A 14,910-nucleotide genomic window follows, 5' to 3' on the forward strand; every position below is an offset into this window, starting at 1 on the left:
TTGTTCACCCCATCGAGAGGGGGAAAAAAGGCAAAAATAATGAACGAGATGCACAAACTTCCCCTTTGTTGTGTTTCCATCCATCCTTTCTTTATCCGAGAACAACATTTCGTATTTAAATAGGGAATCATACAGTGATGGGACAAAACAACACAAAACAGGAAAGAAAACGCATACAAACATCCTTAAAAACATCTTGCACTTGCACGACAAGATATAAAAATAAGGGGAAAAAACAAGGAAGAACACTTAACTAATCTGAAACAGTTGAGCATCCATTTTACAGAAAGCCTCGAGTTCCCAGGGCTCACTGATTGCCTGGCTGAGGTTTGATGACGAACAATAGAGGGAGGGAGAAGACGGCGTCGCGTCAGCCTCTGGAAAACTATTTGCAATTACAGCCACACAGGATGTAAATTGTACGTTTTTCCAGACAGTCTGGCTATCAGCGTGTAGAGACTGGGTGAGTGTAGTCAGGCAAAAACAACAACACGGACAATGACGTAGCAGCTTCACAGTTCTCATGTAACCCTCCTCACTGACCTCTCACACCCCCAAACTCACTGGAACTGAACATCAGCTATGTAAGCCTTTGTTATTTGGAAAGGACATGCAGTGTCAAACAGCCAATCAGGTACACACAATCATCAAAAAACTAAAGAAGAAAGAGCAGCAAACACCTTTGCAAATGTGTTCAGTGTTACACAACAAAACATGACAAAGAGCCCAACTAGCATGTTAGACCTGACACTACGTCAAAGATTGAGCTTAAAGTAGAAAAATCTGTATAAATAGTAATTCCTCAACTTAAAAATATATTAAAATATTCACTGAAAAAAATCTGAGAGACTGTTTCTGTGAGGCAAAGTTGAAAAATGTGGAAACCATGAGTGAGGCCACGTTAGTTTCTGCCTCCAGAAGTGAAATTGATGCCCAGGTGTAGTCAGTATTAACTGGGTGTTTCCCTCTAAAGAAATAAGTGTAAGGGTCAGACTCGCTGAAAACAGACGCACACGGACGACACTGAAACGTTCAGTCTTAGCTCACCCACACTGAAGTACATTCACACACAAAGTGCAAGAGAGTGCCAGTAAAACAGCTATTGGAGCAGTGCTTCCCAAAAGCATCACTTTGGTCTTTGTCACCGTGTCCATGAGTCACATCTACTTTCCAAGGTGCGTTCATCTCCTGTCCATCCAAAGCGTTGCTGAGACAGTCCTATCCTTTCAGCTCTTCCTCTGCATGCGACGACTGCTGCGTCTTTCTCATTCCACACCGCTTCCAGCAGCGTGCAGGTTAACCAGTGTCACATTTCTCCTCTTGCCTTTGGAAACACAAATTTCTTCGCCCGGGATGGGGCGATCGGTCGATCAGCTGACATCTGGCTTGCATGCCTGTGCACTTGAAAGAAGAAGGTGCACTTTGCCTCGCAGGAAGTTGACGTGGACCTGAAGCAGATCTGTTGCTAAGGACACCCTCCATGTTCCCTCAAGGTCTGTTGCATTTGCTGGTGGTGTAAATTCCTGAAAGAGAATACAAAGAAACACGATGTGACCCCTGAGTCATGTTCTTACGACAGGAGTTTGTCCTTCAGGACAGTTTGGACCTGAATGTCTGTGACTGTGCTCCGTTTGTCTGTTGCCAAAGAAAGAGTCTCTATTTCACTTTAATGCAATAAGTGAGACCATCTTAGAAACAAATGCACTGTCTCTAATCATCAAGTACATACCTTTCCCCACATTTTCCAGATTTTTTAACAGTAATATTATTTTTTATATGGTTTATGCAAAGTAGCAATGATAAGAATAAAACATGCATCACTCTTCTGCAATGCCTTTTCCTAATCTTGCCCAGCACATGTCCAGAGGCGTAGATGTGCTGGAACACAGTGTACTGATGCTTCACCAATTTTTCCCCCAAATAACAAAATTCGAGCCAACATTCACAGCTGGCTCGATTGGTTATCACAGTTATTAAGACAGACAACAACAAAAAATGTGGGGTCAAAGTTGTGATCGTGGTATTTAGGGCTAGATTTACTATTCTGCACAGGTGCAAAAACTTCTTTTCACATCAAAAATCTTGTTTACCAAAGAGCATTTCCAAAAATGAACCATAGGGGTGGAAGGACTCACGGTGCACTAATTTATATATAAAGATGCAGTCTGTTCCAATATTCAACTACTAAGAGCCGCACAAATTAGTGGCTCCAAAGTTAGCACACGCAATGAGGGTCAAGTGATGTCCTAGTAACAGTAATATTGTGGAGGCTCAGGTTTTACACATCAGTTTCTCTATGGAAACAGTGTAGCACTTAAGATGAATGAAAGGAGGCTGAATGTTTATGATATGAGGGCCCTTTTTTTGCTGCAGCCTGTAATAAATAAATGTAGTATTACATAGTTTAAGATTCAAACACTGATAGTGACACACTAACAAAGTCCCATTAACAGCTGTGTGCACACTTCTGTAAATATTTTAATTATGTATCAATATTAAGGTAGAAATGCAACCGAAAGCCTGAAAGTTCAGCTCAGTCTATTCTGCTTGGTTTCATTCACATATTAACATCATAAGTGAAGAGCAGGAGGGGACTTGGCTCTAAACGTGCAGTGTGAGAACACGGGGAAGTTGCAGGACAAAGTTTTGGCACTGCACTCACAGCTGGAGCCATCTCCCAGAGTACCAGTTACTCACTCGTTCATTGAACACAAATCACATTAACTGTGACAACCGAACAACACATGCTTTTTTTTTAATGTTAAATTTAGTGTTAAACTGTTATGTTTGTGTTCTGAGAGGGAAATTCCAAAAGTAGCTTTTAAAGCACCCAAAGATGTTTTACTTTGGTGCAGACTGTCTGTGCAAACCACAAATCATTTAATATCCGTTTCTTTTTCTTCTGCTCTCAAATCTATAATATACTATTGACCTTGTAGTACCATATCACCCTATTAGAGCGCTTCACTCTCGCTCTGCAGGCCTACTTGTTGTTCCTAGAGTATTTAAAAGTAGGATGGGAGGCAGAGCCTTCAGTTTTCAGGCCCCTCTTCTGTGGAACCAGCTTCCAGTTTGGATTCAGGAGACAGACACTATCTCTACTTTCAAGATTAGGCTTAAAACTTTCCTTTTTGCTAAAGCATATAGTTAGGGCTGGACCAGGTGACCCTGAATCCTCCCTTAGTTATGCAATAGGTGTAGGCTGCTGGAGGATTCCCATGATGCATTGAGTTTTTCCTTTCCAGTCACCTTTCTCACTCAACGTGTTAATAGACCTCTCTGCTGAATCACACTTGTTATTAACCTCTGTCTCTCTTCCACAGCATGTCTTCATCCTGTCTTCCTTCTCTCACCCCAAGCAGTTGCAGCACATGGCCCCGCCCCCCCTGAGCCTGGTTTTGCTGGAGGTTTCTTCCTGTTAAAAGGGAATTTTTTCCTCCCATTGTCGCCAAAGTGCTTGCTCATAGTAGGCACATATGATTGTTGGGGTTTTCTCTGTATGTATTATTGTAGGGTCTACCTTGCAATATAAAGCGACTGTTGTTGTGATTTGGTGCTGAATTGAATATACACTACTGAAGTGTCAAACTGCTGCAGTTCTCTAACTCTGATATTATCTTTGTAAATGCATGCAGTAGAATTCAAAATTCACCAGAGAATAGGAGAGGGAGAGAGATGGCATCATAGTTAGGGAGTGCATGGACATCTATCCCACAGGAAGTAATGTGAAAAGAGAGAGTAGATGTGTCCGGGGAGGAGAGAGCGATGAGCAACAAGTAAGGAGTGATAAGCATGGTTAGACAGAAGACTTCATATATTTTTAAAGTCAGTTTGATCCCATTTGCTTAGTTATAGTTGAATAATGGTCAAAAATGTAGAGCTTTAGAAGCAGATAACTCAAAAGTGCCTGACTGATGTGCTCCACTACAAATAGCACTGCACCTCTGCACATGCCTGACCCGACTAAATTAGCTGACTGCTTTCAAAACCCACTACCACAGCTTATACTGCTCATTAAAGAGGGTCTAAATGGACAACAATCAGATATCAAAGCAAGATCCCCTTTGGTTGTGAACCAAATATTGCACATTTTGGCACCTGACCATGACCATTTGCCCATGTACACAGTGACAACACAGTGATGTTTGCTGGGCAGCTGCTGACCTGTTATTCCTGAATTACTACCTGGGAAGCTTCTCCAACTCACCTGGATGTTGAGACTACGCAACACAGCGTTGATGCTGAGCAGGTTTCTGATGGTGTTGTCTATGTGACTGTGCATTGCTGTGTTGGTGACCGACGTCTGTAGCGTGTTGAGGGACTGTTGTAACAACCATAAGCCAGTCTGCACCTCCTGGGCTTGTTCCTGTGCCTTGCAGGAAAAAAAAACCGGGGGCAGGATTTAAAGACCATCCCTATACTAGAACAAACGGAGCCAGTAATAATGATCAGATTAGAAACGAACAGGTACTACGGCTTTGCCCACAGGTCGACTGAATTTGATAGCTGATTTAAATCTGCTGCTTAACATCCAGCAGTCATCAGTGATTACTTACATTTTTCTTCTCCCATACATCAAAGTCTACTGTAGTCTGGGGGACGGTGACAGACTGGGACAGCCCACAGCCTTCTCTACATGACTTCTGCAAAAAAGAGAGAGAGAGTATTGATGACTTCAGCAGACAAAGAGTCTTTAGAGGACAACATAAAGCAACCTTCAGCTGCTCTCAGGTTTTAATGCATGCATACATTTTCCTCTCACCATAGCACCTTCTGCGTCTCGTGCTTCCTGTATGAAATGGTTCAGGACCCTCAGGTCACAAATTGGCCTCAGTGGGGATGACAAGCCTGGCTGGGTCCAGTCCAACACTAACAACAGCAAGGCAAGCAGTCCTGCTTATCACACACAACGGACACACAAACACATTTCATCAAAGTCTGGCGATGGTTTGATACCACTTCACATGTCCAGTACCAGCACTGAAACTGTGACACTGAGTTTCTTCTGAGCTGAAAACACGTTTTACATTTTCATTAACAAAAGAAACGTAACTTAGTTTTCAAACCATCCGCTGTGTTTCTAATGATAAATCTGTCTTCATTGCATGTTGCAGTTAAGCATTTACATAATTTTTATGCTGAAATCATATCAGATTTTTCTCTACCATCCATATATACATCTTCAAGTTAACAGCATGGCTTGGTGCATAATTTGCACTTGTAAGAGGGCAACAGCTGTGAGAGAAAGTGTGGGAATACTGAATAATATAAGTTTAGTTTAAGACATAACAGCCATATTATAATCATGGCACTCAAGAGGACTTCAGATATATAAGGGATAAGCATAGTCAAATATAAGCATAATCTAAACTTTTGTGTATGACACCACAATGTGCAAGTGATATGCACATTAACAGTTAAGCATGGTTCATTGTTTCACTAACATTTTAAAATGTCTTTCTCATGCGGACTCTGCAGGTCACCCCTCAGGTAAAGAGCTGTGAGGCTGGTAATTTTCCATTTGTTTTACTTCTCTGCTTGTTTGTAGGTCAACTTTGACCATTCTTTCATGACATGCTTCACGTCAAAATAATATTTTATTTAGGGGAACAGGGAGAAGATGAGCCTCTTGATGTTTTTGTGCATCCGTCTAACCAGCATGAGCAAACAAACAGAAACCTAAATCCAGGCCGATACAAAATATAAAGTAATCTAGTTCATAGAGCAGCCTAACGTAACCAGACAAACCAAGAGGCACAGGCTCTGATGCCAATGGCTGGGAAACTTTACAAAGAAGCAAGCAGAGCAAATGTTCTACATAGTCTTAAAGTAACACTTCTGCCCAGGTCAGGTCCATCATTCTGAAAACAAATTATAAGAAAAAATAAAGTATCTTAGTAAGATACTGTACCTCAGTGCTCCTTGGTACTGGTACTTCAACTATCTGTAACTCTACTGGAAGGATGGAACATTGATCCACCAAACGATATCGTCTCATTTGATGTTTGAGCGCGGTCTAGCACGCCAGCCCAAACTCTACCATTGGTGTCCGACTGGGTTAAGAGCTGGTGCCTACAAAGGCCACAGCAGATGATTTACAGAGATCTGCTGAGGAAACAAGTGGACCTAAACCATGCAAGCAAAATAACCACCACTGGCTAACAGAACCAGGTCAGATCATCTCAGTGGAGCCATCCAGATTCTTTTTTTCCTCACTTATTACCCCTCTGGGAATTTTCGTACGTATAGCCGCATAGCCAGGGATCCTTCAGAAAAAGTAATTCTACCAAGTGATAAAATCGTGACAACTATTTTAAATACACAACTACAGAAGAGACATCAGCTAAAGGAAAATGCACTCAAATGCTGAAGAACACAAAACAATCTATTTATTTGTTGTCACACTTAATTCAGACCCCTGCTGTCCTGTGACCTGTGTTCAGTGTGAGAACATGTGAGGCTAGAGGACTGTGTCAGTTAGCCAACAAAAGCCTTTCTAGGAATAGTGTACCTAACTTTGATGCATTGCTACTGACTGAGCTGCTCAGTCTTAGTATGTGATGCATTACTGTTTAAGCTGTGTCACAACAGCATGATTCGGCAAATGAAACCATGTGATCTGCTGCATTATGAACAGAAACCTGCAGATACCATGACAGTGCAGGAATGACCTTGTTTAATCCTTGCTGTAACAGGGTATTTCCACAGCTGGGACATTAGTCAGCTGTGTTTCTAACTTTTTCCCATGAGCATAAAAGAAACTTGTCACATTCATAGAAATCAAGCCACATTCTGAACTCTAACGATACACTTGGAAATCTTGAGGGTCATGTGGGCATCAGCCTTGTTCCTCTGTGCCACATGTTGAATGCGCTCTTTCACAGCAGCCTGGCTGTGTGACGCAAAAGCATGACAGAAAATACAGATGATTTTCCCAGGCAGATGGGGCTGATACAGGTCACATTAGGTTCTCAGACCTCCTCATAACTACAACAAATTGAGATGGTTTCCAATATTAGATGAAGTCTTTTGAAAGTGATAACACAAGAGAAAACATCAAGAAGAGGTCAACAGCCTTCTACACCTCCCGTTTTCCTCGTTGGCAGTGACATGAGGATTGTCAGTGGCACATCTGCTTCTATATAACTGGAATCTGGGCTTTTTCACCCTCAGTGACAGAAAGTTTAATTGTTATTTGAAAAATAACAACATATAGTTACCAGTGCAGTCTCTGATAAAATAACATATGCAAGTTTGAGAGGCAAACTGGTCTCTGCTTCTTTTTTTTTCATCCGATCTGGCATTTGTTAGTGTGTGTGACTCAGCTTGAGGGTTATCAGCGAACTTTTCAACTCCACCACTGCCTACGTGAGAATTCATCAATCTAAAAAGTGTACGCACATGCATCCACTCTCGACTTTCTCACCACGATGGTGGAATTTGCGGCCCAGGACTGCGGCCAGACTGGAAGTTAACAGGTTCGCCTGCCAACGGCTGCCAAAACCATGTTGCTATTTTAAATTGAAATCAGCAGTCCACAAGTGGCAGTACTTTGGATAATGGCAAACTTCAGGCCAGGTATGTGACAGATGCTTTGCAAAGGTGACCGGCCGACTTAAAGTTGGCACTTTTGGTATGCGTTATTCTATCTAACTCTCACAAACACGTGCAAAAAGACTGTAGCATTTTAGATGGCACACAGGGCTGATAAGGAGATCCTATTTAAAACACATATCACCAGTGGAATGGTTGCTGCTGAATGCTTTGCAGTCTTCTACTTTGAACAGGTCTTCCACATGATAAAGTGCAGAGTTGTAAATAGGTAGCTATCAGATGACACAGGTCTGACATAATTTCCTGTTCTGCTGGAATCCCTTATAGCGGTCACCCTTTGATAACCCTTTGCTCTTTTCTGCTGACTTAAGTATGCGATGACTGTGCCAGAAAGCACAGATTCAGCTTGCATGTTTGAACATTTTCCAGTATGCTGTGTCACGCTAGAGAAACGCAGTGGAGATGGATTTCCCCAATGAACGAGACAAAAAAAGTCCTCAATACTCAGCACCTCATGTAGAGCAGCGATTTGCAGTAACAACTGCTTCATCAGCAGACTTTTTTTTGTCATAAACATGCATATTCACTCCATCATACATTTGTTCCACCAAATACAATTCATTGGCTTTATTTCATTTTTAAATGTTAGTATCTTAAATAATCAAGAGCCTCTGGGTGTATTACAGTCTTAAAGCACGGTTCAACGTATAACTATGCTACAGGGAGTAAAGCACAAAAGAAGAAAAATGACAATCCTGTAGCACAGGACTGTCATTTTTCTTCTTTTTCTTCTTTTGTGATCTGCGAAAAACCGGAAAAAGTAGCAACTTATCTCCAGATGCTTAAATCCCAAACCCCAGAACCAATATTCTTCCATACAGGATAAGCTGTACATCGAGAAGCCTAAATGCAAGCATCCATGTGTCATCAGCGTGATGAGCGTGTTCAAAAATGCCCAGCACAGAGACCGCTGTGGCACGCAGGTCATGCACACCGAGCGAGGCACCAAAATAGAAATCTCACATGCGCTCTTACCTCTACCTGTTTTCTGCAACATTCGCAAACAGGTGCAGCATCTTTAAAACACATCGTGAAACAACTAAACACATGCGCAGGCGTCACGATTCAGGTTCCGTCCAACAGATCCAATACACCACCAAGTGCGCTGGTCTCTGCGCGAATCCCGACCAGCGTGCAGGTCCGTGTAAAAAAATAGGTGCGTGCAGTCACCTTCCACACTTTGCATCACCGCTGTGCTTTGGCAAAACCTTTTATTTACCTCCCCCGAGGATATAGTGATAACGTGATTGCCCGCAAGAACGACTACGCGCCTTTCTACGTACCGCGGTGACATTAAACATCAACCCACCATGCAGTGACTCATTGCGTAAAGAGTGAAAATAGAGTAACTAGTAAAGCCAGAGTACAGAGAAAAAAACATGAAGGCATGCCCATAACTCACTGGGAAACTCCATAGCGGCATCCGCATAGCCCCTCACAGGGTCCTCGCGGTTTGGCCCATAGGTCCGTCTATTGCCCATTAATTGGAAACGAAGCTCTTTTGTGGATCTCTTGTGCACTTATCCGGTAGGTGTTTCTAAAAAGTGATGCCGTTTGATTTTTTTTATTGATGACTTTGAAAATATAGTTGCATTGTTTTAGTGATGACAATATAAGCCGCTCCTCCCTTAAGGCAAAATGTTTTCTTTCATCGTTATCCAAATAATAGCCCCATCGGTGTTTAGATAACAAAAAGTAAATAATGCCTCAAAAAAAGCCGCGCAGACACTTCCCATTCATTGTCTGGGTGCTTTCAGAAACGCTCATTAGAATATATTTATTGCCGAAAATGACAAAAGAAAACTTCAGAAATGCTTTCGTTTGTTTTCTCTTTCTTTGTTTTATACGCCGTTTTTCATTAAAAAAGCGTATTTGTTTTGAGGTGGAGTTTGGTAAAGAGGGACGGTTTTTTGGAAAGTTTACATACATTAGCAGCTTAACCCCCCAAAAGTTACGTTTTCTTAAACGACTTCTCTTTTGTTCTATGTTAATAGATTTTTTTCGGGTCTGTGTTTTTATGTTTCACAGGTGATTCTCACATAGACACTCTGTGCCCACCAGCCTGTGACCAGGTAAATTGGGTCATGTGTAAAATGGGCTGTTAAATATTTATCAAAGACAAATTTTGAACAAAGAAGGCAAATAGTTTATTTAACATTTAGATCTCAAGAGAATAGTGTTTGTGTTTATATTTTATGTAGAAATATATTATTAATCTATTTTGTGGCTTTGTTAGTTTCCATTGCTCTGTAATGAAGGATATTTGGTTTCACTTTCCCGTTTCTTGATATTCCTCTGCTCTTCTCATCCCATCTTCTAGCCACTGATTGTATTTCCTGTCTGAAGTGACATCCTGTCTCTGTTTTGTACCTTTCCCCCATTTTTTAACATTTCTTCCCTCCGGAAGAAAAAGTGATAGGCTTTTTTTTCTTTTTTAAAAAGAATTCCATCTACCTTATCCTCTAGCCTATCCAAACTGAGAAGTAAGGTGCAACCTGGATAGGTAATTGCTGTTTCTTAAGTTATTACGGAAAATATGTAGCATTTCAAATATCACTGCACTACCTATTTTATCGCCCCATCCCTGAGCTACCGTACCTTCCTTAGCAACCTTAGACCAATAAAACCAGAACACATCAAATACATTTTTGCAGCACTTTAAAAATATCTAAGTGAGGAGGGGAAATGAATCAAGTTTGTGTTCTTTTTGGTTAGCAGTGATTTTTCCTTGAAACTCTCAGATGGATGCCATTTTTGTCCAATCACGTTCTTTTTGTTGAATCATCAATACTGAACATAACTGAGGCAAGTGAGGCCTGTACTTCTTTAGACGTTGGTCTGGGTTCTTTTGTGATGTCTGGGATGCGTCATCGAAGCACTCTTGAAGTATTTTTGGTACGCTGGGAAGTTTCACCACTGTTCTGTGTTTTAGCCTTTTGTGGATGATGGCTCTCATTTTGGTTTTCTGGAGTACTGTTAATTAATGGTTAATCAAGGGGGACAATCACTTTTTTCACTCATGGTCAGTTGGTTTAAAAATGTTACATTTTTTGTTACATTTGTTAATCTCCCTGTTATCTACAATTCTGTTGCCATCTTTTATATTTGGGGGTCAGTTTGACTCAAAAATGATGCATTATTTATCCAAGAAGTTACCATAGCATGAAGAAGCATGAAACAAAACACATTTAGAAGGATTTTATTCATTATAGAGATGAAAAAAAGAAACAAAAAAAACATATAGAAAGTCAGTTTTGGCATTGTGTCAGACTGTTTAATAGTAGTGTTCTGTGGATATGAATGTAGATCTTTAAGACAGCCATCACCAAATGAACTTTATAATAGTATTCCAGATGTGGTCTAGGTGTCCCTCATCTCTCACTATGAATTTCAGCATGTCTTCACGTAAAGTAAATGCTTCTGAAGAATACTCCTTGCATTTAGATTTTCACAGTTCTGGTGCTTGCTGTATAGGAAAACTGGAAGCACCATGGCTCGGTGGGAGGACATTTTTCATTTCCTTGATGCAAAAGATAACAGTGACTTCATCAGGCAGTTTTCACTCTCCTCAACATGGTAATTCTTCGTATTCAACAGCTCCTCCTATAGCATGAGTCTAATACGTCACACATTGCAGTCACTTTGTCACTCTCTCTGGCTCTGCCTCTAATCAAAGCATATGGCTTGGGAGAGCACATGGAAGCCTGCAGAGACATGGTGAGTGGAAAGACTGACCTTCCCCTGTCAGCATTCCACAGCGTCGCTGCTTTCACCTTCTGACATGTACCCTCCTGTCCAAATGAGGAAACCACTGAAACTTTCAAGTGGGGCACAACCAAGTCTTTCCTACTGTTTCCATAAATGTGCCTATTTCAGCCTTGTTATCTCTACTTTTCACGATGCTGCTATTTATCTTGTATCTCGGAGATGGCTGATAGCTATGCTGAGAGTGGTCAAAGGAGCTTTGAAAGAAAAGCGTCTGGACTTCTTTAAGTTGCTTGAAGACGTTTCACCTCTCATCCGAGAAGCTTCTTCAGTTCTAAGGTCAAATGGCGGAGAGTCCCAGATTTAAACCCAGTGGGAGTATCCCCCCAAAGAGGGACAAAAGGACCCCCTGATAGTCCTCTAATCACATGAGCCAAGGTGTGAAAACGGGTGTGGGTCACAATCAGCCAGGGTTTCGGGTGAGCTCATTGTGAAACCTGACCCCACCTTATCATGCGATTTCCTGAGGTCAGATGGCCCAGGATGTCCCCAGACGCCTTAACGCCCACTCACATTTGACCTTAGAACTGAAGAAGCTTCTCGGATGAGAGGTGAAACGTCTTCAAGCAACTTAAAGAAGTCCAGACGGTTTTCTTTGAAAGCTCCTTTGACTTCGATGACCTGGATGACTGAGAACCTTCACAGACATATGCTGAGAGTGAAATATTTCTTTTGCAATTTTTGAAGGTAATGTAGCTGCTACGAGTTGAGTGACAGGAGGGACAACACTAATGCTCTCATTCTTATAAGATGAGGATCTCTCATAGTTAACATCTGCAACATTAGGCACATTCTTCTGTCAGTTTCATTATCCAATAGCATCTAGAAAACTGGAAGGTTTTCTATCAATGTGAGAGTTTGACGGGAGTACGCATGCATGCATGAAAGAATAGCACAGAAGCCTGTTGTGCAAGCTTTTATATAATTTCTTCTCGTCTATGATATTCAAACGATCACCTGCCAACATCAGAACAAATTTTACATCGAAACAGTTTGACACATATAAAACTTATTGCATGGATCTTCCCTCCACTGTGTTTGGCAACTCATTCCTAGTTCTATTACTACGAGATTCATTAGGTCAAGCACTTGAATCAAGGCAGCTCTTTAGGAAGGCATGGTCTCACTGTGCACATCTTGTAACCTCCAAATTGGTAGACAATGTAGTACATAGCTCAGAGGAAAGTATAACTTTCAACACCCCCAACTTCCCACAACCAGTGACATGCATCCTCAAATGTTACAACTTGCACTCATTCAGGAGGAAATTCTGAATGTCCTTCACGTCACTGTAAAAACAAACAAACACACATAGAAAAATAAAGAACAGACTTAAATGCTGAAATAGTTCTTTGTACAAGTTCTAGCTTTACATTCAGCAGGTTGTCCTTACCTGTGATGAGTGGGAGACTCTTAGCTGCCATTTTCAACTTGATGATTCTCAATGGAGAACTTTTGCTCTTTCCACCCAAGAAGCCTCGACTCATCTCGTGGAACTAGAAATGTTTTGGAACTTTATAAATAATTTCCCTTTTAGTATAATAAAATTCTCAATTTTCTCGGTTTTTGAGACATCTTAATTTTTTTTACTATGTTTAAAACTAGTTCCATTTAATCAAGTGCACAATGAGCTTAGTGTTATTTAGTCATTTAAGCTACTTATTGCTTTACAAAGTCTGTTAGCATGTGTTAACCTGAACTTACATTAAATATGCAAAAAATTTACAAAGATTTGGTGCATTTCTCTCTCCAGTAGAGTTCAGAGACTAGATAAAAAATAGTCAATTGTACCAACCATCACAAACCTCTAAAAATTGGAAAATAAAATCCCTATGAACAGTGTTAATCTTGAACATTACTTAATCTGTGGAAGGTAAGTAAAATTTGTTGTGAATAGTGCAGTCGAGCACCATTCACAACAAATTTTACTTAAGATACTATTATGCTGCTGCAGCAATACCATTTAAAAATCACAACACATTCAAATTAATTAAGTTCTAACCCCACCATGACCACAACCTATTTAAAGTTTCACTGAACTACATACAAAAACATAAATCAAAACTGACCCAGGCACATGGAAGAGCAATCTCATCCATCATCTAAACAAAGCATCTGCTACAGGAAGATGAAGGCTATTTAAAGGAAAGTGTGAGTGTTGGAGTTCATTCATGATATTCTTAGAATAGTTTTCATTCAATATGACTTCCTCATGAGACAACGAAACAATCAGAAGTAGGACAAACATTAGGAACCAGAATGGCGTTACTAATTCTGTGCACAATAATGAATTTAATCAGTTTTATTTACTAAATAAGATCAAATTGATATTATGTCATGTGAATTGTAACGATTCAGCTCAATGCAGGTCTGTTAAAAATGTTATGCAGCACTCATTCTCTGCACTTCAGTCAGGGGTATTTGTGTCCAGTGCCCTCGTGCTGACAGTCCCTTTGGAGCCAGAGTATAGGAAATATATTGAAATTTCCTGGAAGTCCCTTCTGTGTGTCATAAAGGAAAAGGGTGTCCTTCAGGGGCCACATGAAAAAGCTCCGTCAGACAGGAAGTAAAGGTATGTTTGCATATGTATTATCGTAAGCTAACAATGCAATGGTCCCAGTATGCAAGGTCCCAGTATGACATGAGGGTTAAGTGACACATACAGCTTTATTCACAAATACTTGGAAACCCTGATAAGTCACCAAGCTTACATACCCCCACGCTTACCGTTTCAAAATCCTATGTAAGCTGCACGTATAACACACACACAGACACACACACCGACACACAGAGAAGTTAATAACCAGATATTAACTATGACCAGTGATTCACTACAACAGTCATGATTGTCCTGATGTCAGTAAATAAAAAAAATAATATTAAAAAAAGTTTCTCAATTCACTTTTAATCAAAAGCCAAGAAAAACAACTGGAACATTTCTGCATTTGTTCCTTTCCTAAACATGCAACATCTAAAACACCAGCTGGAGGACAAGTATGAACTTAAAACAACTTGATTCAATGTATTTCAGGTATTTTTCTAAGTTCATAGATATAACTCTAGACCCAGATTCTGAGTCAGCTTTAATTGTACATGTCAATGCGGTGCTAAACTGAAGCCAGTGCTGACAACTGTGCTGCACTGTTTGCTCAAAGGGCTGTTTGCTTATGTCTGGGCCAACATGAGAGAGAGAGAGAGGAGAGGGAGACAAGGTACGTGCTGCGAGCCATGCTTCATGATCAGAGCAGAGGATTGGGGTGGGAGGTGAGGGATGTGTGGGGAGTGCGGGGGCAGGGGTGTCCAGTCTCAGTGACTCCTGGTTTGGAATAGGACACAGTTATTGAATTTAGGATGACATGGAGGAGGGGAGATGTAAAGTTGGGATGAACCCAATTGCACATTCCTCGTGCCATGAGCTGGGGGAACTGCAGGAGACGCTGCACCGTACTTTATAGGAGACAGCCAAAGAGCACAGCTGTTAGCGTATGTGTGTGTGTGTGTGTGTGTGTGTGTGTGTGTGTGTGTGTGTGT

The 14,910-nt window shown here is 41.0% G+C and overlaps 1 protein-coding gene across 4 annotated transcripts; it reads right to left on the reverse strand.

Annotated features, from left to right (window-relative positions):
- Positions 1–48: 48 nt before the first annotated feature.
- epoa (erythropoietin a) lies at positions 49–9,134 on the reverse strand. Of its 4 annotated transcripts, none has more exons than XM_080879659.1 (5): positions 9,017–9,134; positions 4,763–4,893; positions 4,557–4,643; positions 4,208–4,372; positions 49–1,523 (listed from the first exon to the last, which is right to left on the reverse strand). In XM_080879659.1, exons 1-5 carry the CDS (start codon positions 9,093–9,095, stop codon positions 1,371–1,373), a joined length of 615 nt encoding a protein of 204 aa, XP_080735785.1. In that variant the 5' UTR covers positions 9,096–9,134; the 3' UTR covers positions 49–1,370. The 4 variants fall into 4 exon arrangements, with proteins under 4 accessions (XP_080735785.1, XP_080735788.1, XP_080735787.1 ...); XM_080879662.1 differs by having other exon boundaries at positions 4,763–4,896; positions 9,017–9,056; XM_080879661.1 differs by lacking the exon at positions 9,017–9,134 and adding an exon at positions 8,590–8,914.
- Between the last annotated feature and the right edge of the window lie 5,776 nt (positions 9,135–14,910).

Source organism: Rhamphochromis sp. 'chilingali' (genome assembly GCF_963969265.1).
Source record: "Rhamphochromis sp. 'chilingali' genome assembly, chromosome: 1".
In the NCBI taxonomy this organism is placed as follows: domain Eukaryota; kingdom Metazoa; phylum Chordata; class Actinopteri; order Cichliformes; family Cichlidae; genus Rhamphochromis; species Rhamphochromis sp. 'chilingali'.